This window comes from Scleropages formosus, chromosome 6 (assembly GCF_900964775.1).
Source record: "Scleropages formosus chromosome 6, fSclFor1.1, whole genome shotgun sequence".
Classification (NCBI taxonomy): Eukaryota; Metazoa; Chordata; class Actinopteri; order Osteoglossiformes; family Osteoglossidae; genus Scleropages; species Scleropages formosus.
Genome location: NC_041811.1, coordinates 16,990,668 through 17,014,382, shown reverse-complemented (window position 1 = coordinate 17,014,382; position 23,715 = coordinate 16,990,668). Strand labels below are relative to the sequence as shown.

The following is a 23,715-nucleotide window of genomic DNA, read 5'->3' as shown; positions in this document are numbered from 1 at the left end:
AGAACTTGCGTGGTGTGAGGGAATGCGGGCTGGATCCCCGCTCAGTCTGCGTGGAGTCAGTGTTCTCCCTGTGCCTGCATGGGTTTTCGCTGGGTGCTCTGGTTTCCTACCACAGTTCAAACACATGCTGCCCAGATAGCTCGCTGACTATAAAATCATCTATAGCGTGTATATGTGAGTGGCAGATGGAAATTGTGCTTCACCGGTGTATGGATGAGTGGCTCATAAGTAGTATAGCTTATAGGTCACTTTGGAGAAAAAATGTCTGGCGAACAAATAAATGTAATTAAGTGCAATAAGGAAGACAGGAAGATGCTTTTTTCCCCTTGTATCACCATCAGATGCAAAACTGCAAGAGACTAATAACAGTTGCAATGCAAATCAATTGATCAATAATGTTGTACAACAACTCAGTACAAAGCAAACTCCAAGAGTGCGTTTCACCAGCGCAACCTGTTCGAAACTGGATTAATACAATAAGGTACATGCTCATTGTTCAGCTGACACTGAACCATCTCCCTGTTGTCCGGTCCAGCACTGCCGTCATTAATAGACCCTCCCAACGTATACTGTAAGTGACGGAGTTCTCCTGCTGCCCTAACCCTAACCCAAACCTCCCGTTTCCTTAGAGACCACGGTGATCGTTTTAAAACAAAACGCCTATACTTTTGCACACTATCGCCAATACTATCTTCCGTAATGTGAAAATGAGAAGTACCGTAAACACGATACAGCTGATTGATCGCCACATCAAACATACATCAATGGGCAAAACAGCTGCTTCCATTAATAGTCAAACTGGAGTTTTTGAAGAAATTGTCCTAATTCATTAGTGTTCCACACTATTATTTAATATTGTTGTTAGGCTCTTGCCCCTTCATTTTTATTTCCCTTTGGGTGACATTGTAATCAGTGCTACTGCACAGTCCCCTTGTTATTCCCAACCATGTACTACTCTGTTTGCCAATATATTTTCCCAGCTGAAGCTCATTTGCATTGTCAACATGTTAATGTGTATGATTTTTTTTCTAATTAATAAGTAAAACCGACGGACTAAATTACTAGTTTGCCGGATGATTCCAGACACCCTCGTTGACAACGACTGCCGTTGCTCTCCGCTGCGAACTCGGCACCGTTCGATCAGCATGTGCTCCATTTGCATGAAAAGAAACTCTTGCTAACTGAGCTGATACGCCGTCCAGGCTGCTCCTGGATCTGAGCCCAGTTTCAGTTATAGACATGTTGTAAAACACATGGTTAAGCGCACAAAACTATCCAGAAAGGGCCGCATGCTGCGCGTGTGGAAGCGGACAACTAACCTTCGATGAAAGCAGCGGGCGAGAACACCTTTTGTTGCGGGGTGTTCTCCCCATCCCGTGGGGAGTTCAGGGCCTGCAGGGCGCTCTCTACGGTCTCGCTCAGCTCATCGCGGCGATCCTTCCGCACGGGCTTCTCCTCGGGGTGTCGGGTGAGGCCCATCTCCAACTGGTAGACCTTCTGCAGGGTGAAGCTCTCGAAGGGCACCACGGCATACTCGCTGGGCAGCCTCGCGCCCTGGTGCGCTTCCGCCCGGCTCAGCTGGCTCCGGAAGAACTCCTGGAGATCGGCGACACCGCGCTCCGCCGCTCCGTCCAGCAGGCCCGCCGGGGCCGCCGGGGCCGCCGCGGCCCCTCCGGTCCCCGTCCGCTCAAGGGAGTCCCGCACGCCGCGCAGCTGCTCGCTGCGCTCCTGCAGGGCTTCCTTCAGCTGGGCGATCTGCTTCTTCAGGCTGCCCACATAGTGGCGGTGCTGCTCCTCACGCTCCTGCAGCAGGGCCTGGTAACCCTCCTTGCCCGTGGGGACGTGGGACCGCGGTAGCGGGAGGTGCCCCTCGTCAGCTCGCGGGCTGCAGGCCAGCATGTAGAGCAGGGACAGGCCGCAGCAGGCCACCACCAGCACGAGCCCCAGCCGGGACACCCAGGCCAGGAGTCCCCTCCGCAGCATGGCGCGCTCCAAGCTACATCAGGACAGCCGAGCTTCGTGCCGCGCTGCCATAGGAGGGCGGGGCTCCGCGGTCGCCTCCTCGGGTCTTTAGCGCTTCCTCCTCCCGTCTAAAAACGCCACGAAGAAGTCCTTCGTAGAGCCGCTTCCTGCCGAACATACGCGGACAGAGAAAGAACCGTCCCGAAACGGTGAGAAAGTCAGTTTACGCACGGAGAGACGCCGACGTCTAGCTTTTCGGTTGCGTACGAAGAGTTACGCTCAACAAATAGAGGCCTTGACTTCAATGCGATAACGTGGCATGCGTTTGGTTCAATTAGGAAAAAAAAAAATACAGATGATTAGTTTGCGTTAAAATGCTGGCTGGCTGCTTCTCTTGTATTACACATTAGGCACGAGGCGCACCGCTCTGCTTATCGCTGCGGGGAGAAAAACGTGAAACTACCCTTTCGGGTTCCTGTTGATCCCCGAATGCGTTTTACTCCTGCGCCTCCGTTCCGAGTCACGGGCTCGTCTCCTCGCTCCCAGGCCCGATCCGCTCGACGCGATCTTCGGAAGCGTCCGCCTCCAGTCCCGTCAACAACAGTAGCTCTCCATCATCTCTGGCTTTTGTCCCCATTAAAAAGGCAGGAAGATCTCCAGGCGTGCTGACCGCTCTCTTTCTCTCGGCCGTCCGACGGGACACCGGTCAATGTTTCTATTCCTCCCTTAATACTGCACGATGTGCCAGGAGCGCAAACCGTTCAGAGCGTCCGCCCTGATTTTTAAGCACTCGCGGCCCAACGTTACCTCGGTCGATATCGCCCTGCTGTGCCACACTGTCGCTTCCAGCGGCGGATGTCCCCGTCACGTCAAATTACCGGAGATGTGTTTTACAGCGACGGATGCACAGGCAGCGGTCCTCATTCAACGCGGCAGCATACATCTTTACGGTTCAAAATAGCACGGTCTTATTTAATCCGTCATCATTTCATTAATGTAAATTCGCCGTAATCTTTTAAAGACAAACGAGATCCTCACACTACGAAATCAGGATTACAACTATTGAACATCACTGAAATTTCACAAATCGCCGCACGCTTCGCACGCCGATGTTGAAGCGGGAGCGAAACTGAAACGGGCTCCTCTGTGATGGCATCATTTCTTCCTTCTTGAAAGCTGCCTGAAATAAAAGAGAAAGAGTAAATCAGCGCTCAGAGAAGTTACAGAAAGGGCGCGGTACGGAATACGAACGGAGGGGCACAAACACGCGCGTGCCCGGATGCTGCTTTGAGCGCACAGATGGGCCGACTCCGAGCCCAGCATCTTAATGGACAAAGTGACCATCGCTCTTGTATGCGCACACACAAAAGCCACATTTCATACGCTACTATTTTCAGTCACTGTATTGCTTAGATGATAAAGTGCGAGATTAATTTTACGTGAATGCATGTCATTTACATATCCATTACTGGCAGATTAATGTATTTATTTCATTAAGTGTCTAATCCCCCTCAATCCACTCGACAACAACGAGCACTCTTCTCCAGCCAATTTATGCAAATGAGCGAGAAGCGTCAAAATGTAAGAGGAGATTTCCACAGGAAGTCCTCGGATTTCATCTCTGCGGACCCCCCAACAAATGTTCGCAGCCACGGCAAATTGCAACATCCCGCTGCAACTTAGTTAATAGGCAGTGGTTCGAGGGCTTGGATGGCTTTGCTGCGTCAACTGGAGTGGAGTCTGAATCATGCGGAAAATATACACATTCACAACCCATTAAAAAGTAGCTAAATATCCTGTTTCGTGGGAGCACGCACGGAAGAAAAATGTTCCAGAGACACAGCTGAACTTTTTCAGCAATATAAATGACGTGTTTTTTTCCCGTGCCTTTGTGGAGATATTAATTACGAGAGGCAGGAGAAGAACTATTTCTAGAGACGATAATTAGAGGAAGCATGAATTATATAGCGGGCAAGCCAATATGATGTACCTTTATGCACAAATCGTCTCATTACGCTCACAAAGGAGCAGACCTCGCGCTTCTGAGAAAGTGATAAGCGGGGTAATTTGCAAAGGTTGAGCTGCATCGCGACGACCGTAGGCGGTTACGGAGGGACACCCGTCAGTCGACGTTCGCCTTTCCTCGCTTCAGAGTCCTGCTCGAGTCTGGTCCAGACTTTTTGGAAGCAAAGGCCGACCGCTGCAGGGGTGGATGATGCGTTCCCTCACAACGCCGTCAGTCAAATGGTTTTGTCTATATACTCCAAAGCCGTCCAAAAAAAAAAAAAAAAAAAAAAAAAACCATCATTTGGACGTAGTGGTTGTAATATGCAGGTCAGCTTTACATTAGAAGAGGTGCAAATAACAGCCACTATTTTAGATAATGTATTTTCCACAAACCAAAATGTTTGCTCTATTCAGTATGGTGCTGGGGCTATAATCCAAAAAAGAGTTCCAATAACTCTATTTAAGTGGTTTACTTAATGCACCCACAGATGATGAATTAATATAACGTGTAAAATTGTTATTTAGGCTTTAACTTAATGTGTAGAACACAAAGACAATATTAAAGAAAGACAAAGGCTCTGAATTTAAGAATCTTGAGCCTGCGGGGAATTTAACTTTTATGTGTTCTGCAAACAGCTAAGCAGATAGAACGGATTCATAAACATGTCCGCATAGATAAACTCAACGCTGATATGTGAAATGTGATTATTTATCCCTGTGCTGTAACCAAGCAACGACAATATTGTTGATCCTCCCATACGGCCATAATTCAATTTTAAGATGACAAAGAAACGTGTTCAAATTGCATTAAAGCATCTTCTCCGGTTTTCTGCGTCTCCCAGGAGGAGACCGTAAACTAGACATGACCGTTAACAGCACTCCAGTGTCCGCTCCCGAAAATCCTTCAACGTTCGGACAACGTTGTCCCTGTCATGCGAAGACGTGATGCTAAACGCAGCCTTATGAAGACGCGTCTGTGTCTCGCCGCCGACGAACAGCAGCTTCGCTGTAGTCTAAAACCAAACACGCTGGCATAAACCCTCCATTGGAGCCACCCTCGGGGGTGAGAGAAAGGAGGCGAGCGAGAAAGAGAGAGAGAGAGAGAGAGTGTGTGTGTGTGTTTGACTGTGCGTCCCTGTTGACTCACCGCACAATTAGCCCTTATGTATATGCTTGGCGGAGGCTGGGTTTAATGAAAGGATTAGTTATGTTAGCCATGAGCACTAAGCTGTGTTTCTTCCTAGCCTGGATAAACCTACATCCCGAGAAAGGCCTGTTTGTTCTTGCAGGAGTTAACTACAATTTGTGACTTTAAAGCATTAAAAAAAAAGGAGGGAGGCGTACTACAGAAAGTGCAAAACCACGGGCGTACGTCAATTTCTTACAGGAATTTCCTTCCATATTACGCACGTATGTCGATGACGCCTGCAGAAACACAGCTACGGACCCGAATAAAAAAAGATAAATGGATTTTCTGTAGTTTCCGCGCATCGTTACAGTGCAACGCGGTGATTAATAAGGAGGAGGGGAGCTTCGAAGTGTGCTGATCGATTGCTGGTAAAGCAGGGGGAAATCTGTTCCCGTCCCCGTGTTCCCGCTAGATCGCCGTGATGAGCAGCTCACGATGGCTCCGTTTTCACCACGTGTTTAGACAGAGTCGCACGCTCCACTTTTAGCGGGGACGCGGCGCTGCCGTTTTAAGTCTCGTACGCGACGGCTAATCTCCTGAACGCACAAGAAGAGGCCGAGGGATCGTTCATTATTTACTATACAGTAGCTGGCTGAGAAAGCATTAATCGCTTTCCTTACTTTCTGTAGATACCTTGTATTTCCAGGGATCCCTGCGAAACACCCACAGCCTAATGAGGCACTACCAGCACAGAAAAACACTACTAAGCTCTACTGCAGCACGGGGGGGGGGATTTCACCTGCAGAAACATTCACAGATTTTTCTTCTTCAGATAAGAGGATCAAAGTCTTTGATGGGTAAGTACATTTTATTCTGCCAATATTTTCGGAGCAAAAAAAAAAAAATCACCCATGATCCTTCAACAGACAAAGGACTATGTGTAATAAAGGTGACTAAATTCGTCGACTCCGTAACAACTTGTCCAGTTGAGGGTTGCAGTGGTCCAGAGCCTATCCTGGACACACAGGACAGCAGTGCATTGGTGGGCAATCACACAAACACATCCCAAGGCAAACCAGAACCTAACCCGGCAACACAGGATGCAAGGGACACACCCCAGACAGGACGTCAGTCTGCCGCAAAGCGCCCAAAGCAGAGCTCGAACCCCCAACCTGCCACGTACGAGGCCCCCGCCAAACCCGCTGTGCCCCCCACTGAAAGCCGCTGCCACCACACACACACACACACTTTCTGAACCGCCTGTCCCATACAGGGTTGCAGGGAACCGGAGCCTACCTGGCAACACAGGGCGTAAGGCCGGAGGGGACACACCCAGGACGGGACGCCAGTCCATCGCAAGGCACCCCAAGCGGGACTCAAACCCCAGACCTACTGGAGAGTAGGACCCGGTCCAACCCACTGCGCCACTGCGCCACCGCACCCCCTCTGAGAACCACCGTTCACCTGAAATACACGTCTTCGGACCGTGGGCGCAAACGCACACTCCGCACAGATCGAACCGCATTCGAACCCACAATCTGCACTCGCAACCCAGGGGCCGTGAGGCACCGGCGCTACCCACCGCATCGGCACGATGCCCGGGGCGGTTAAAGCCCACGCCGAAAACACAGCGAAAACCTTTACTGACTGAAACAGCTTACCATAAGAGACACAAAGCCCTGGGAGAGAGGAGAAAACCACTTGTGAATGTCAAACACTAGGCATTAGAATGAGACACTGAGAGGCCTCTCACGAGGCACGACGAGGTGCTTTTAAAGGACCGGGCTCATTAAAACCATAACGGGAACAGCGGAAACGAAGCGAGCGCTTGTAGGGCAGCGGTGGCGCTCTTACGCGTGCACGTGTTGCTCACGGACGGTAAACAAATACCTACGCCGTCTTCGGCGAGGCGGCCACGACGTCGCTGAGGGAAAACGGCCGCGTACGCAGATCATCGTTAATGAAGCCCTGCTTCATTTGAATAATTTCCCCTAATGCTTCTGCGCGGACGAAACGCAGCTGCCGGCACCGTTTCTCGCAGCTTGGCGGAAAAACGGCACGTCGGACGAAGCGGGGATCCAATTAGAGGCGCAAATAAAGCTGCGTGACATTTACATACATGATAACGCAAGTTTTACGGTGCCGGCAAACCGCATTCCGGCACCGAGCTCCTCTCTGCCGAATACAAGAACGCAGACCTGCGCAGGACGCCTCCGGACGTTTCCGGCACAATCCAGGCTTTGGCCAAACCCCTTCAGGGAGCCTTAGCGCAAAGCACCGCAATTTGATATGATGTATAACCCACATTATCATGCAAGGTGGGGGGCGCGTTGCCCGTAAACACAAATACATCCTGCTTTATCATGTCACGGCTCCTTCTCGCACGCAGGCCGCGCTTGGTGCGCTACTTGGCGGAGGCGGAGGCGGCGGCGGCTGCCTAACGTGCGCAAGTTATCTTTTAGATATTCGGAATAAATTACGTGCCGGTGCGATTAATCAGGGGCATGTGATCGGAATCACTTAATGCCTAAGAAAATAAATTATCGGTTAGGGCGCAAAATAACACGCGTCTTTCCCGAGCTGCAACGCTGATATCAGCGGGGATGCTTCCGGACAACTAACCGAGAAGAAAGTGCTCTGAGGGATTTTAGCGTTTATTTACTCAGCTGATGCTCATCTTCAAAGTGACCTATAAATTATGTCATCTTTGTACATTAGGCTACGTACAGCAGCCTGGCTGGTATCATAGTGGTGAGAGCTGCTGCCTTAGAACCCAAAGGTCACAGGTTTAAATCCCAGCTCCAGTGTCCTTGAACAAGGTACTTACCCTATATTGCTCTAGTAAAATCACCCCCCTGTATAAACAGACAAATTAGAGCAAGTTTCTTTTGGAGAAAGGCAGGACGGATTTTACCGCATCAATACAGAGTACGTACGCCGATCGAGGGCCGCGGGGGCTTAAAACCGGCTGCTTTGCGTGGAAGGCGACGGCGCTGACCACCGCGCCACCCGCTCTAAGCGTAAAAAAAAGCAATAAGTTAATTAATCAACAGGTAAAAAGGAAATGCGGCGACCAGTCAATCGCTCAGATGGCAAAACGCACGCAACGCTGCAGCTGGCCACGTTGCTTGAAGCCACGGGCATCTGCGCGGACAGGAAACGAAGCAGCAGACGGAAGGATTCCTATCACATCAGCGAGGAGGCCTCCCGAGGCGCGGCAAGGCTCGCTGCGGTGAGCGGGACGGATGCGCCCGCTGACGAAGAGTGACTCATCCCAGCGTTCTCTGACCCCGTGCGGCATGGGAACGGTCTCCCTTCCACCGGGGGCTTACTGTCTGCAAGGAACGCTGAGCTCCACGAGCATCTCTCCCGGCGGGTGTTCCGTGATGTCGAACGTTGCCTAGAATATCCCCGCGCTCTCCTTACATCCGCACTGACGAGGAAGACAGACAAACAAACAAGAACGTCCACACAAAACGGACGGCAGCAACTTTTTTTTTTTTTACCTCTTCTGTTCTTGAGTAAATCCTCACAGCTTTACATAAGGAAGTATCTGAAAAGGCTTGCTAGGCCAACTGGAACAACCTGATTTTCTCCATCTCCCACAACGTATTCTTTTGTCGAGTGTGTTATATCACACCTCCGGGACCCGTCACGCCCTTTTGTTGGTGGCTCTATAGTCATCCTTCTCTGCGCTTTCATCGGCGGCGTGCGTTGAGTGAACTGAAGTGTCACATTCTCTCTATCTCCACTTTTAATGAATTTTCAAGGGGACTATGCATTTGAGAAAAATATGTGGAATTCCAAATATCGTCGAGGCTGTCATGTGACTGCGACAAAAATAATAAAAAAGTCTTTTTTTTTTTTTTTCCTCATGTCGTTTCATCACTAGGTTAGTAGAGGACATTCAGCCAAACAAAGTTGCAATGCGTCTTAATTATGTACAAGATAAATCTGCCAATTAGAGTTTGCAGTATTTTTCTGACTGTGGGGAAAATCCTGAGCCAAGTAAAAGGTGCAGCGCTCGAGTTCTCTTGGCTCTGGGAACTGGAGTTCATGCAGCGAACGTAACAATACAGCAAAAAAGACCCAGGCAGCTCGAGGCCGGGCGCGAGGTCGCTCTCCTCCGTGCTGTCCGATTCAACAACGAGCTGTGACCAAATGCCAAACTACTAGCGGTAGTATGTCTAACTGCGGTAAATGGAGAAAACTGCAGGCCGGTGCCTCACATCATGCCTCATTTCAATACAGCGGGACCTGGGTACCGTTCAGCATCAGGTCAAAGGTCTGGTACGGAAAATGCTGCCGGTTCAAATCACTGCAGCGGTGCCGGGGCTTGCGCACACCCGAACAGAGCCTTTAACCTGATGTCACTCGCAACTGATAGCCACGTGTGTTAACGCAGGATTGCGGTGCTCTGGGGCTGACCCCCGGAAACAGAGGGCGCTATAAGCTAGGCGGGACACCCGTGGATGGGGTGGCAGTATTTTACTGAGCAATCACTAAGGCCAATTTAGACTCTTCAATTCACCCGAAATACTCCTTTATACTTCGTGACTCAGGTAGAACGCACAAACTTTACAGCGACTGATCGTGGACTACACGTACCGCCCGAGCGCAATTTACGAAACGTCGAGCCGTCTAAATGAAGAAGTTACAGACTGACACGTATGAATGCATATTGCTGTGCAAAAAGTGCGTGAAATGGAAGTGCAACAATATCAACATTCTTTCACAATCAGGCGTGTTGTTTAATGCATCCGTTTCCTGTCTGTTACCTGATCAACATGGACCGAGTGGAGTAGGGTCGAAAGCAAGTTAGGTTATTTCCTCTTAGGACAGCAAAAAAAAATCAGAGCAATGGAAGAGGCATCTGGAGGAAGCGCTCTGTAAAGGTGCCGTTCGGAAGGACGTCTGGCCGAGCGAGAGGACGTCGATCCGGCCGATCGAACCCGTCCCGGGTGTCCCGATACCCAACGGACAAAGCAGAGCTCGTAAGAGGACGCCTTTGATTCTCCACGTCTCCTTTTAGGTGACTTTTCACTAGTTAGTCCTGGTGAGGCGCTCACTGCTTATTGCAGTGCCAAGTATTCAACATCTGTTTCACTGTAAAATAGGCTCTAATTAGATTAGCCTGCTTGTCTTCCAACAGAACATATTACGAATACCGTATTGATGTCATACTGTAGCATTATCAGCTGCGGATTTTTTACCCGACAACTGTTTAAAAATAGACGTGCCACTGCGACTCCTTAATTACGCTAAAGGAATAACTGACTGCACAATACATGCTGTAACGATTAAAGGACTCTGATTTTTTTTTTATACAATTTTAGAAAAGAAATGAAAGATTTAGCAGCTTAATTGTTAATGTGTGCGTCAACGCTCGTAAAAGTTGACAATGTTTTTGAGGGAAATATATAATTAAAGCTTTATTTAAACAAGCGTGAGAAGTGAATTCATGACGCCTGGATTTTGGGGATTACCAAGAGTCGGTTTATCTGAAGACTGTTTCATTTCAAATACAATGTGAATTTAACCATCTGTTTTTTTTTTTTTTAAGATATTCATAGATTCTTTTTACACAAATATTTTAATATACGCTGCCCACAGTCTACTGTTTTTGTTGTCGATTACGTTTACTTTCAGTAGTGGGCAAAACTTGAGCAGTCATAAATCTTACCAGTTTTATTTTTTGGTGTTTTAGCACTGAATTTTTTTTTGTGCATACAAGTAATGTTGATAGCAACATGCACGCAGTCCTTGCATTTCACCGGGGTTAATTTTCCACTTGGTACATGACCTACCCAACTCTTCACTCAAGTATGCTTTCAAAAAATTTTTTTTTCTTTCTTTTTTTCTTTTAAAAAAAAAATCGATGGGAGCGACTTAGAAAGGGGGCGCAGTGGTACAGCGGGTTTGGTCTGTGCCTGCTCTCTGGTGTATCTGGGTTTCGAGTCCCGCTTGGGGTCCCATCCTGGGTGCGTCCCCTCCCCTTCCACCCTTACGCCCTGTGTTGCTGGGTTAGGCTCCGGCTCGCTGCAACCCTGCTTGGGACAAGCGGTTTCAGACAATGTGTGTGTGTGTGTGTGTGTCTCTGTGTCGGAGCGACTTGAATATTAACAGCGGTCATCTTGACACACGCTGAGGCCGGTAGCTCTCGCCAAATTTGAGTCGGAACTGTGTTATATGCTGAATGTGAACAGTGGTTCCGCAAGCAGAAAAATAACCTTTTTCCACAGAGATGTGGTACGGCAATTGGTACGGCTCGGCAGCGCGGGCAGGGGGGATTGCGGGGGTTCGAGTCTGGCCGCCTCTAAGCGCCTCCCACAAACCTGTCAGGAGCCTGCAGGTTCCAGGCGTGCAACAATGGGTAGTCATGTCGCAGCGAGCGCCAATCGGCTCTGCCTTTGCGGTGTTTCATAAGCAGCGGTGGGCTGGGCGGCAGCGCAAGCGTCGGGGACGGCCAAGCCGGATAGAGAACGGAAAACAAACCCAACCGGGGACTGTTTGGGCACGGAAGCCACCGTTAGAATTAGATCACGCACAGACTGCCGCGGTGGCCAAGAGGCGGACGGATGCAATGCCGACTTCACAAACAGCTGTCTGTGATCCACGCCGCCACGTCTGGACCCCGAATGAATGTGCGGCGCGAGTCCTCGCGCTGCTCTTTAGCCATCCCTCACTACAACATGTGCTGTTCCCACCCACCCCTGACCAACTGGGACTCCCAAATCCTTGTCTGGGGGATTTGGATGACTCCAAAGTACGCACGGAGCTCAGCAGGCAGCGGGCTTTGATGTCTGGAGCCAGGACTGAGTCACGGCTTGGCAAAGGGACGGCGTGCGTCTGCTCGGAACAATGCTGCCATATCGGAGGCACACATCAGAGGCCCTCGCCACCGGCGGGTGGCCGGCGGGTGGCCGGCGCACCCCAATTCGCATCCCCAGCAAGGCTCCGTTCAATATCTTCAGCCTCGGGGGCCGCTTCAAACGCGCCGTTCACGTATAGATGTGAGAACACATGTGTTACTCAAATCCAGAAGCTTCCAGAAGCCAATAAAGAAAATAGGAATAAATAGCTTGTGAATTAATGCCAATTTGCTCTTGTTAGCACTCATTTTCACATTTGCAGCAGTAACGTTACAGCCGAATCGTTTCCTCGGGTGCAAATTAAGCCACGTCAGAGAATTCATTGACACCCGAAGGCCTGTTTTCCTCTTCCAAAAGAAACGGAAAATCGGAGTATCAAAACACAGCCGAAGAAACGTATGGCTTCGGCCGCGCGTGCCAAGTTTTCGGAAGGGCTTCCGCGCATTCACCGAGGAGCCTTGCGCAAGGCAACGGTTCTAGCGCAAGCGCCGCACTGCACTTCCCGCAACCGGCTTGCTTACTTCATACGTGCCCTTCGTCCGTGCCGCACTCCCCCTTTGCCAACAGCCGAGAAAGAAAAAGAGAGCTTCCGAAAACCACCGATGCGGGAGCGGCGCATTCGTAAGATGGGCAGCGCTGCTACATGCGTTTGTTCTGCAGAGAGCTTTGCTTTCAATATTTAATATTTCTCGTTTGCTCCTCTTGATGCATTATGTCCAAGTCTCTCCATGTTTGAAAATGAGATATTCCCTGCCTCAAGCATGTCTGTTTTTAAAGGTTTTCTTATTATTGACTTGTACCGATGCTCCTCTACTTACAATGGCTCGACTTACGATTTTTCGAAGTTACGATGATACGACAGCTACACGCGTTCGGTAGAATTCGGACTTTTTGAATTTCGATCTGTTCCCACGTTTGCGATATGTGGTACGACACTCTCTCCCGATGCTGGGCGATGGCAGCGAGCTGCAGCATCCACACGACCACGCTCGCAGTCTCTGTAGCGATCACGCCGAGTGTAAACAACCGATACCGTGTTGAAAGCTTTTTAATTTTGTATTTTCGCATCCCATCTTGTCTACTAAATGCCCATGTGCGTCTCCTGCTTAAATTTGCCCAGCTGTAGGCTATGGTAAGTGTTCTGAGCATGTTTAAGGCAAGCTAGGCTATGACGTTCAGTACGTGCGGTACCGTATTCTTTCTCGACTTGCGATTTTTCCACTTACGATGGGTTTATCGGAACATAACCCCATCGTTAGTCAAGGAGCGTCTGTACTCTTAAACTTTGCTAATGGTTTCTCAGTTATTGACAGGTCACCACAAAAATGTTCGTAAATGAAACTTAGAGTACTAATGGACTCTGAACTGTGAACTGTTTAAATTGCAAAACATCTATAAGAACATAGTCTACTGGTCCAGTTCTGCTTATCTTAAACTACTACCTGTAATTTAATCTAGATTAGCTGTAATTTGATCATGACTTTACATTTATTTAGCCTACTCTTTCCTCCAAAGCCACTTACAACGTTCAGCTGATGATTTAACTGTTTTTATGGCTGGGTTCATTTTACAGGAGCGATTTAGGGTGATATTCAAATCTGACTCCTTTGGGCCAAACGGCTGTGGCTCACAAACACTAAATTCTTTGCTGCCCCTTCCACAAGCAGGGCAATATTTTAAGATTATTTCCCTTCATAATATGGATTAAAATTAAGGTCTAAAATGACTTGTCCATTAAAAGTGATGCCTACAAGGAGTAATTCAGACATAGCCCTCTTTATGTCTTTTCAGGATATTTCATCATGTGCTACAGGCAAAAGTTGTGCGTGTTCAAGATGCTAACCGTAACCATAATGTCATCCACGATCTCAAATGTCATACAAATTATTTGAATGAACAAAAAAATTTCTGATTGTACATCAAGGTATAGGTTCAGACACTGGACCTGAGAGAACGTGTGTGAAAACACATTTCAAAAATGTCCATGCAAAGCGAAGGCACCCAGTGCATGAGCGATAGTAAAGTGCTTTGCTCTACGGCGAGCCTGCACACACGGGCTGCGAAAGGAAACGATGGCACGAAAGAGGAGCGCAGGGTCCCTTGTGCGCAGCTTCCAGAGCCGGCGGGCAAACTAAATAAATAAGCAAACGGCGTCTGAGCAAGGTGACCTAGAAACCCGGCAGAACCCGACAGCCAAGGCACGGGGAGGGGGGGGCGAGTCCACGGGCCCCACCTGCAGGCCTGTGGTCACGCGGGGGAAAAAGGGAAGAAGAAAACCTTCAACCCCACTGTTACTCCCCCGACAGACACACCTGATGGGGGGGGGCTGCTGCATATTTTATGGAAGCGAGGAGGAGACGGAGGGCACGACTCATGTTCCGGACTCATGGCTCTGGCTAATTAGGCCAAATGTCCACTGATGCAAGGGCAGCATGGCACAGGCTGTCAAATACGTTCTCGTGCACATCCTGAGTTGGAATTCGCAAACGAAACTGAAGAGAAAATTCGAATTTCCGGCAGACATTTTGAAACAAGTTTCCATTTTAAAGTTCGCTGCAAAACCGTGAACTTAACAGATCGAATTTATTTTATTTTAAACACGCAAATCATTGCGCGGTTGCTCTCCCAGCTTTTCTTTTCTTCTGTTTTCTTTACGTTAATAATACGGGAAAAGAAGCTGGTGCGCGCTGTTGCTGTCTGACTGCAGACAGGCGTCCGGAGAACAGGTGATTCGATTCATGAACAACTGCCTGAGGCCTCCCCCCGAAAGCAATCCCAGCATCCCAGCTTCACTGATTCACATGTGTTCTTCCACATTCATCCATGAAAGAGAGAGAGAGAGAGAGAGAGAGAGAGAGAGAGAGAGAGAGAGAGAGACAGATGCTGATCCTCAATGTTGCAGCGCATGAGCAAAGAGAGAGGCGTTGATTCTCGGGGGCACCAACAGAAAAACTGTGGCTGTCAATAAGTCCCACACCGGAGTGCATGGATGTGACACAAAACAGGCGGAGCTCTGTCACCGAGGGGTGCCCTGACACACCATCACGCTTCCACGGCAGCCGTGTTCACTCAGCGGCCTTGGCCCCCTTCCCCCAGTTCGGCCGCCGGTCACACCTTCCGCTGCCAGCAATATGGGCCCCACCAGATGAAGCCCCCTCGCACCCCTGCACCGCTGTGCAATGTGTTCCCGAGCACTGCATTTAAAACGATTTTTTTTTAGCTGAATTTAAATTCCGGCAATCCTCTCCGCCGTGCTGCTTCATCTGAGTTTTTGCAAGATATTCAGGTGTCCCGAATGCACAACCGACACCTTCGCTTCTGCATCTGCATCTCATTTACGACAGATTACGTTCCGGAACGTGTTCGCCTGCATTTTTAAGGAGGTGGTCAGTATTCTTGTACATAACGGGATGCCTGTAGAGGACAGGAAAAAAACATAAACGCAGCATTTTCATCAAAAATCAAGTTCATACTTTGGATTAATCCGTTTTGAAAGAAACCATTTCATCCAGAGTCCCTTCCACACAATCTGAAAGATCGGGGTTCGAATCCCCCCTCCAGCACTAGAGCAAGGTACCTACCCTGAACTGTTAGAGTAAAAAAAAAACCCAGCTGCTTAAATGAGTAAAATCAGTGTAAGCAACATAATTTACAAATCTCACATTATAAGTTGTCTTGGCCAAAGGTGTCAGAAGATGGATAAAGTTTGTCTCAAGTAATGACTTCAAGTGCAGGTGCAACTATGTACCGAACTAAGTGCTCAGGTGTTCCTGTCTCCAGTCCTGCTGTCAAATGTAAGTTTTATAGCAAAGACAAATATGTGTTAATATTGCTCACTTGTATGTATGTGTGTATATATATTATATAAGGCATTTAAAAGAGTAAATCATTTCAAGTAGATGACCTGACATTGCTATAGGCAAAGCCAGCGAAACAACGGTAATATTATTATTATTATTATTATTATTAAGTACCACAAGTAAGTAACACAGCCAGGTTCTGCGCTCTTAACATTCATGGTTAAAGGGGTTTCTTTACAATTAAGCGCATCCACTTTCCGCAGGCAGGCAAACCGAAACCCCCCCCCAGCCCCCTCCCGCGGACACTCAACTTCGCGGTCGTAGCAGGAAACTTCCAGACTGCGAGCAAGCAGCGCGTTTCCACGGAGATCCACCCATCCATGTCCACCCGCGAACCCCGCGTGCGCGGACCGCAGCGACCCCCGCAACGCCTCGCGCCCGCAGCGCAGCGCAGCGCGCGCCGCATCCTCGCGCCGCACCATGGCATGCAGTCCGCTTACCCGCGCGGCCGTCCCGAGGCGGGTGACGGGAGGGAAGCAGTGCCGCGCGCGCGCATCTTCCCTCCGACGCGACCCCGCTCCGATGAGGTCCTCTTTTCGCGAAGTCAAGTGCCGTGTCGGGGCGGAGTGTGCGCGTCACTTTTTCTTCCTCTTCAGCAGGTTACGGGAGTTTGTACACAGCAGCAGGAAGACAGAGAGAGAGAGAGAGAGAGTTTGAGCGTGTGTGTGTGAGAGAGAGAGCGCGGCATAGAGAGGCTAGCGCACTGCTCTGCTGTAACTGTACCTCGCGGACCAGGCTGCGCGCTCGCGCCGTGGCTCCTCCCCCTTCGCCGATATAAAGGCAGCCTTGTTACCTGAAGCCGAAGCGCTTTCCCGCCCCGGTATCCTGCGTGCGCCGGGGAACCCGGAGCTCCTTCGACTTCGAGCGCGGCCCCGCTCTTCTGACTCACCCTGTCCTTCTGTCCGACTCCGTTCACATGTGGGACGTGTTCAGTTCGCAAAATCCCAACTTTGCCGACTGGTTTATGAGCTCGGGAGCTGACTGCACGCGTGTTATTTCGGAGGCTGCAGAGTCAGCCAGTCAGTGTTTGCGTTTCTGTGGTCGCTGCCTCACCGTCGGCGCATCTCGAGCGCACAGCGCGCGGAAAGAACGGAGTCCCGCATGAGTAACGCTGCTGGTGATGCGCGAGCCTGGCAGCCTTGTTATAATTTATTTAACTGCCGCGTCTGAGCTCAGAATGCGGGGATAAGGCATATTAGGACTGTACAACAGATTAGGAGCCATATACCCCCGTAACCCTTTGACTTCTCCCTTCTTCAAGTCACTCAGGGCGGTGGCGTGGCGAGTGGCAGCGGTGCCTCACGGCTCCTGGGCTATAGGTTCCTATAGGCTTCAGTATGTGGAGTTTGCATGTGCTCCCAGTCAGCGGGTTTCAGCCGGGTGCTCTGGTTTCCTCCTGCAGGGCAAATACCTCTTCGAGATGAATCTAACATTTCCCCGTATCTGGGAGAGTTTGGCGGTGTAGTGCTTTGAAGGCCGCTGCTTTGCATTTTAAGGACACAGGTGCGAGTCCCACCTCCAGCCGTAGCGCCCTTGAGCAAGGAACCTACGCTGCATTGCTCCAGTAAAAATTACCCAGCTGTGTAAGTGGGTAAATCGCTGTAAGTGGCCTCGGAGAGAAGCATCGGTTAAATTAATAATTAATAGATGTATTGCCCTTCAGGTGATCATGAGGCTCATTAGGAAGAAAGAAGCACCAGGTGCAGCAACTGGGAGAATTTTTATAAAGGGAGGGAGTCTGGGGGGGGAGGATGTTATTGAGGCTAGTCTTTTCAATTTGTTGAATCTGAGGTTTGAGATATTTACTTTGAAATCCTGTTTTAGTGTTGCATTACGGTTCTTCCTGGGATTTTTTTTAAAAAAAATCTTATGTATTGAGGTAATAAGTCACTTTTTCCCCCTTTGGTGAGAATATTAGGAACACATTGTGGTTTTATGGGTGTTGCATTTTAGGAAAAGGGGCGAAACGTCCTGAAAGCCCGTGCACCTCTGTCACAAACCCAGCACGCCCCTGTGTGTCACAGTAGTGTATCGAGCATTGTAACACACATTGGGTAAAGGCATCAGCTAACCACAAATTAATAATGGTAATAATATTGCATGCTACCTGCAAAATAGTACTTTATCACATGTCAGAGGAGAAACCCCCCAAGCCTATTTATCCCAGGTGACCAGGGTCCCCTCCCTGGGTGTGCCCTGCCGCCACCTGCAAGGGTCAAAGCCCTGCTCCTGTGCACAGTCTTTCACAACCTGTGGAAAGCGGAGTGGGGGACAGTGAGACCCTTGTTTTGCCGGAGGCCCCGTTTTACACGGGTGGGGGATGCAAACCGCTGTGTTTCCACAGCGCCTCATTCACAGTGGTTCCCCTTGGTGCCCTTGCTCCCGAGGCGCTGCTAAAAAGACTCCGCGCTGGCCATTCTGCGTCGCCATTCAGCTGCGGGTCGCTGGAGCGGTTCATGGATTACCTCGAAAAGGCACTTTGTAACCCTTGTGTTCATATTTGAGGAACATGAACAAGAAAAAAGGATGCCAGTGTAATCAAAAAGCTCCTATGGTGAGCTTTAAATGAAGCTGGAAACCTTCCGTTGAACAGAGTTACCCCATGAGATTACAGGTTCGGTTGCTACACTTTCTGCTCAGACATATAAAATTAATAATGAAAGTCTGATCACAAAACTAAGGGAAGAAAGGAAAAGTTTCAAGAAGAACGGTGAATGCATCACCTAAAGAAGTTTTTTTTTTTTTTTTTTTGTTCAAAGCCACAGTGGAAAATGCGCAAGAAATAACTTAAAAAGTGCAAAGGACTGCTGTGAGTTTATCACAAGGCTTTTCGGTTTCTCAAGTCAATATTTTATGCAGAATCAATTTTTCCTTCCTTTTTTGGACCTCTACCCTATTCCTGGTGTAGAATCGCCCAGCAAGCATTTCCCAGGTCTAACCGACTGTAAGCATTTAGCCCACGCCAGGTCTGCTCTGAGCAACATTCAGCTCTGTGCAGGAAATGCAAAGCTTGGCCAAGCACTGCTGGCTCACTCAAAGGCGGATTGTGTGTCCACTGCTAATTCTAAGCTGAGAAGGGTCCCCGGGAATGGGTGAATGCTGCTTCTGAGGAGTCCGCTTGGGTTTGCTCTCTCCGCGTCTGCCCCAAGGTGAACCAGATCTCCGCACAAGCCGTGGAGGATGGCTGGTCTCTCGAAGGAGGTCCAAACAGCTGGAATGCCCTCGTGGCAAGTAGTGTTTCCCCAAATATGAATCACAGAGTAACACCCAGTGGAACTCCTGAACAAGAATGAAAGTATGTGGGGAAAAAAAAGCAGCATATACACACACATCATCTGAAACTGCTTGTCCCATATGGGGTTGCGGGGAGCCGGAGCCTAACCCATATATAGCGATGTGAAGATGAAAGCACACCCTCTTGGTTAGGTTCTACACTCCAACCCTTATCTAGTCCTTGTGACAGTGTGCGTTACAGCCAAACCCCAACCCTTTGGTCTCACCAATCCTAAGGACCGTGATCCAGAATTCTTGGAGTGTATCAGATATCTCCTGTCCTTGACACGCTCTCTTAACACAAACCCGAATGCTGCAGACCAAACTGCTTCTCCTTTGAGTGATGTGATATATGTATATATATATATACACACACACACTATATGAGTGTGTTTGTGAGTGTCTGTATATATATATAACACATATTGCTTGCGCATGTTATTTTTGGTTGAATAAACAATGTAAATTCTGTTAAAGAAAGGACAGATTCATCTGCTGGTGAGGACCAGATGAGGGTTAGCTCGGTCCTAACACGTAGAACCACAGAACTGAAAGAGCATGTGCTGTACTTTCTTTCCCTCATCACCGTATTTGGTATTTTTATTTATATGCCAGATGTTATTTATTGCTTAATTCACTTTGGCACTGGAATCGGAGCTTTAAAACAATCTCGGGGTATCATATTATTGAGCTCCAAGGAAACTGCATGACATGCAAATAATGATGAGAGACAGCGGGCAGTTTTTTTTCTGTCTTCATTAAAGCAAAGAGGGGGATATTAAACCTTGGATTATGAAAATAACTCAATTAGCGTTATTGGAGAGATGGGTTTGGTGTGAACAAACCCATCCGTTTCAAACCCCGGAGTGCAGCTGGTCTTTTGGGTACCATGTTGAGTTACGTGAGCAGGGCACAGGGCTGGACGTGGCTGTCATCGGCAGGACGCCCGAGGGCTCGGTTCAAGATGTAGCAGAGAGCTCCGAAACCTCCTCACGCACGGAGAACAAAGAGTAGTTACATCATCAGACCCTGGAAATGGCAAAGGGCCACGTGAAATAGAACAGCCGACTTGGTGTCTGCGAGGACCATCGTAGAAATTATGTCATAACTTTACAGTCATCACCAGTCCCGCATGGCTGATCATGACACCGTGTGCTCATGGGACTCCCGCTCAAACATGGACTTGAGACACTCACAAACACACCAGTGCAGTTTCTTAACGTCAACTACGAAGGGTTTACATTTGGAGAGTTTTTGTTGCGGGGGCGCGGTGGGTTGGACCGGGTCCCGCTCTCTGGCGGGTCTGGGGTTCGAGTCCCGCTTGGGGTGCCTTGCGACAGACAGGCGTCCCGTCCTGTCCTGGGTGTGTCCCCTCCCCCTGCAGCCCTATGTTGCTGGGTTAGGCTCTGGCTCCCCGTGACCCTGAATGGGACAAGTGGTTCAGAAAGTGCGTGTGTGTCAGAGTGAGTTTTTGTTGTTGATACATTTTTATTTGCAGTATAGTTTTCGGCTTGTGATTTATAATAAAGATAAATGCTCAAGAAAGCACAGTACAAAACAGCGCTTTAACTGCACAACTTTCTTTTCTTGTCCGCACGGTCATTGCTTTTACTGAGCTAAACAGGTGCCCGGATTGTTTGAATAACGCAAGCGGTTGTGTTATTAGTTATTAGGTAAGGCTGCAGTGAATGAGACGCCCCTAACCTAGTGACACATCTCCGTCTCTCATGGGGGAGAACATTACAGCCGCACTCTGCACCAGCTTGGACCATCGTTTGGGATACGGAAACTCCATCCACATGGACGACGACTGAGCACATCAGTTAGCAGAAACACTTTTGTCAAATTCATTACTAAGATACAGAAATAATTTAGTTTACTGGTGAAAAAAAGAAAAAATAACAAAAAAAAAAAAAAAAAAGGAAACTAGAGCTCTCAGGCCTATTTACATGTACACTGAGCACCCTCTTCAGGCCACTGTGCACAGTCCAACCAGGTTGTTCACAGTCCCACTTATTTTGCACTCTTTTCTCCAAAGCAACTTAGAATTATTTATACAGCTGTGTAACTTCACCAGAATAATTTAGAGTAAGTACCTTGTTCATGGGTACTACAGCAGGGTGGGATTCACACCTGTAACCTTCAGGGCTAAAGGTAGCAGCTCTAACCGCTATACTACCAGTTGCCCTCAATCAAAGGCAATTAGTGCGAAACGATAAGTTGCATTTTTTGATTATGCCTTATGTAACACACCTCCGTTTTCTTGTAGCCCACCGTATGGCAGATCTAGGGTTCGAGTCCCGCTTCGGGTGCCGTCGACGGACTGGTGTCCCGTCTTGGGTGTGTCCTCATCCCCTCCATCCCTGCGACTTGTGTTGCTGGGTTAGGCTCCGGCTCGCTGTGACCCCGTTCGGGACAAGCGGTTTCAGTTTGCGTGTGTGTGCGCGCATGTGCATTTGTACCTACTGCAAAATGTCAAGGAGAAGCATGTTGTCCAATGAGGCAGAGAGCGCAGTAAAGGTTTGCGTGTGCTGTTGATTGACAGCATTGGGCCTGCTGCCGGTTGCTGTGGTCTTGCATGAAAGTTGCCATAAATGATTTCTGGTCTGGTGGCACTGCAGATAACAACTTCAGTGAATCTGCACCTCCGCTAACAAAATATGCGAATCTGGAAACCTTTTAAAGTACTTCTGAGGTTTGAAAATCAATTTTAACTGCTGTTACCTACAGTTTCTTTCTCACTTTGATCTGTTCACGGTTATATATGGATCCCACAACATATGGTCAGTGTTCAAAGCCAGATGTTTGACAACCACATCGGTTCTAGGCTACAAAAAAAAAAACATAAAATTATATACTAGTCAAAGGTTTGAGTGCACCTGCTTGAAACCAGTTTTTCCTGGGGAAAAATACACAGATAACTGGATATTTGAGGAGTGGAACATATTTGGGTCCAGCCACAGTGTTATCTGCAAGACAGCAAGGGGATGAGCACAAGAGCTGTGCCTGTATGGTTCCCACAGTCCAGCGCTGAGGACGCAGGGTCATGGTCTCGGTCTCAGACAGCCTTGCTGGGGACAAGAATTGGTCATCGCTCTGACGACTGCTATTACTAGTCAAAAGTTTGAATGCACTTACTGAGAACTAGTCCCCCCTCCAGCAAGTGTACTCAAACTTTTGATGTGTGCTGTAATAGTACATTTCATATGTATAGACACACATACACAACACTATATATGTATGTATAATTTTATATGTAGATAAAACTCATCCATAATTCAGGGGCAGCTGGTAGCATAATGGTGAGTGCTCTGGATTCCCAAGGGTGTAGGTTTGAATCCCCCTCCAGCTGTAGTATCTGTGAACAGCATAATTGGCAGGTTGCATAAATGGATAAATAACTGTAATTGCTTTGGAATATTTCACAAGTTCATGCCTTTTCACCATCTAGCACACATTTCTTGAGACGCTCAGCACGGCCCATGTCCCCAGGCTCCTTCGTTATCATTATTTATTGACTGCGAAGCTCAATTGTCGTCTCGCTCCCAAAAGGCGACATCTAACTGTCTGCTGTTTCAAGGAAATCTCCACTGGAATCATTAAAGGCGGCACTCTGCCAGGTGGGCCCTCTCAAGAGACTGGAGCAGGGTTTCACCGAAGATTGCCAAGTGGTGAACTGTGCTCGCTCTCATATTTACCAGCGCAACGTGACGTGACGGGTCTTTGTAAGCAAGAAGTAGAATCCTTTTCACTTTTACACCTGACAGCAGAGGACATAGAGCATTTCGTACGCACTATTTTAAGCAGGAGATCAATTTGAAATCTGTAACTTTAACAATACCGTGGCACAAGCAGCTGGTTACCATGGCTCCCTTAACACACACACACACACACACACCTATTTGCAGCAAACATCCAGTTGTGACATCTCCCATTTTTCCTACTCAGCTTCTCCTTCACAGTTAGAAAGTGCTGACTAAAAGACCAGAGACTACATCTCTGAAGTTTAAGTCTTTTTTGTACATTTGTTCTTTACTTTGCCCTTACCCTGGACCTGTGTTCTTACAAATAAAGACTGATGTTGAGTTCTACAAACCTGAGAGCAAACTTTGTCCTGCAGGAAGAATCAGGGAACTGTCACTAACATGTTATTCAGAGTTAAAGTGCGTTTAACTCAAAATATAGAGGCTTCAGATAAAAGGCATTTTAGGACATAATTTCGGACCTTTCAAGAATTTAAATGACTCCCAACTTGCCTTACATCCTGCATCTGTTCCCTCAAACAGGCATAAGGATATTAAACCAACATACAGCAGACATTTCATTCTTTAAAAAGAAAAAAAGAAAAAAAAAGACGTGTTCTTAATAAACCATAACTATTTTTTTTTTTTTACTATGTGTGTTGCCATTATTGTCCTCCATGCTCAGCTCTCCCACAGTTAAGAAGAGATTTTGGCCTGCTGCGCAAATATTGAAAAGTTTGTGAAATTAGCATTTCAACTTTAAGTGTAAATATGACATCTAATAAAATGCGGAAAAATGTCATTCATAACAACACAATGGATGTAATTATGCTACAGTGTGCTATCCAGTCATACAGCCTTCAAGAGAG

At 48.3% G+C, this 23,715-nt stretch overlaps 1 protein-coding gene across 3 annotated transcripts in view; it reads right to left on the bottom strand.

The window, feature by feature from the left end:
• The window catches only part of csgalnact1a (chondroitin sulfate N-acetylgalactosaminyltransferase 1a), a 34,696-nt gene extending 26,008 nt beyond the window's left edge, over positions 1-8,688 (bottom strand). Inside the window, exons 1-2 of one of the 3 annotated variants that reach the window (XM_029253221.1) lie at positions 8,605-8,688; positions 1,320-3,142 (exon numbers count right to left, since the gene is read on the bottom strand). In XM_029253221.1, coding sequence (XP_029109054.1) covers positions 1,320-1,983 — 664 coding nt within the window. In that variant the 5' untranslated portion in view covers positions 1,984-3,142; positions 8,605-8,688. Of the gene's footprint in view, positions 1-1,319; positions 3,382-3,995; positions 4,183-8,604 lie in introns of those variants that run through there. The other 2 variants (XM_029253223.1, XM_029253222.1) reach the window with 2 other exon arrangements.
• Between the last annotated feature and the right edge of the window lie 15,027 nt (positions 8,689-23,715).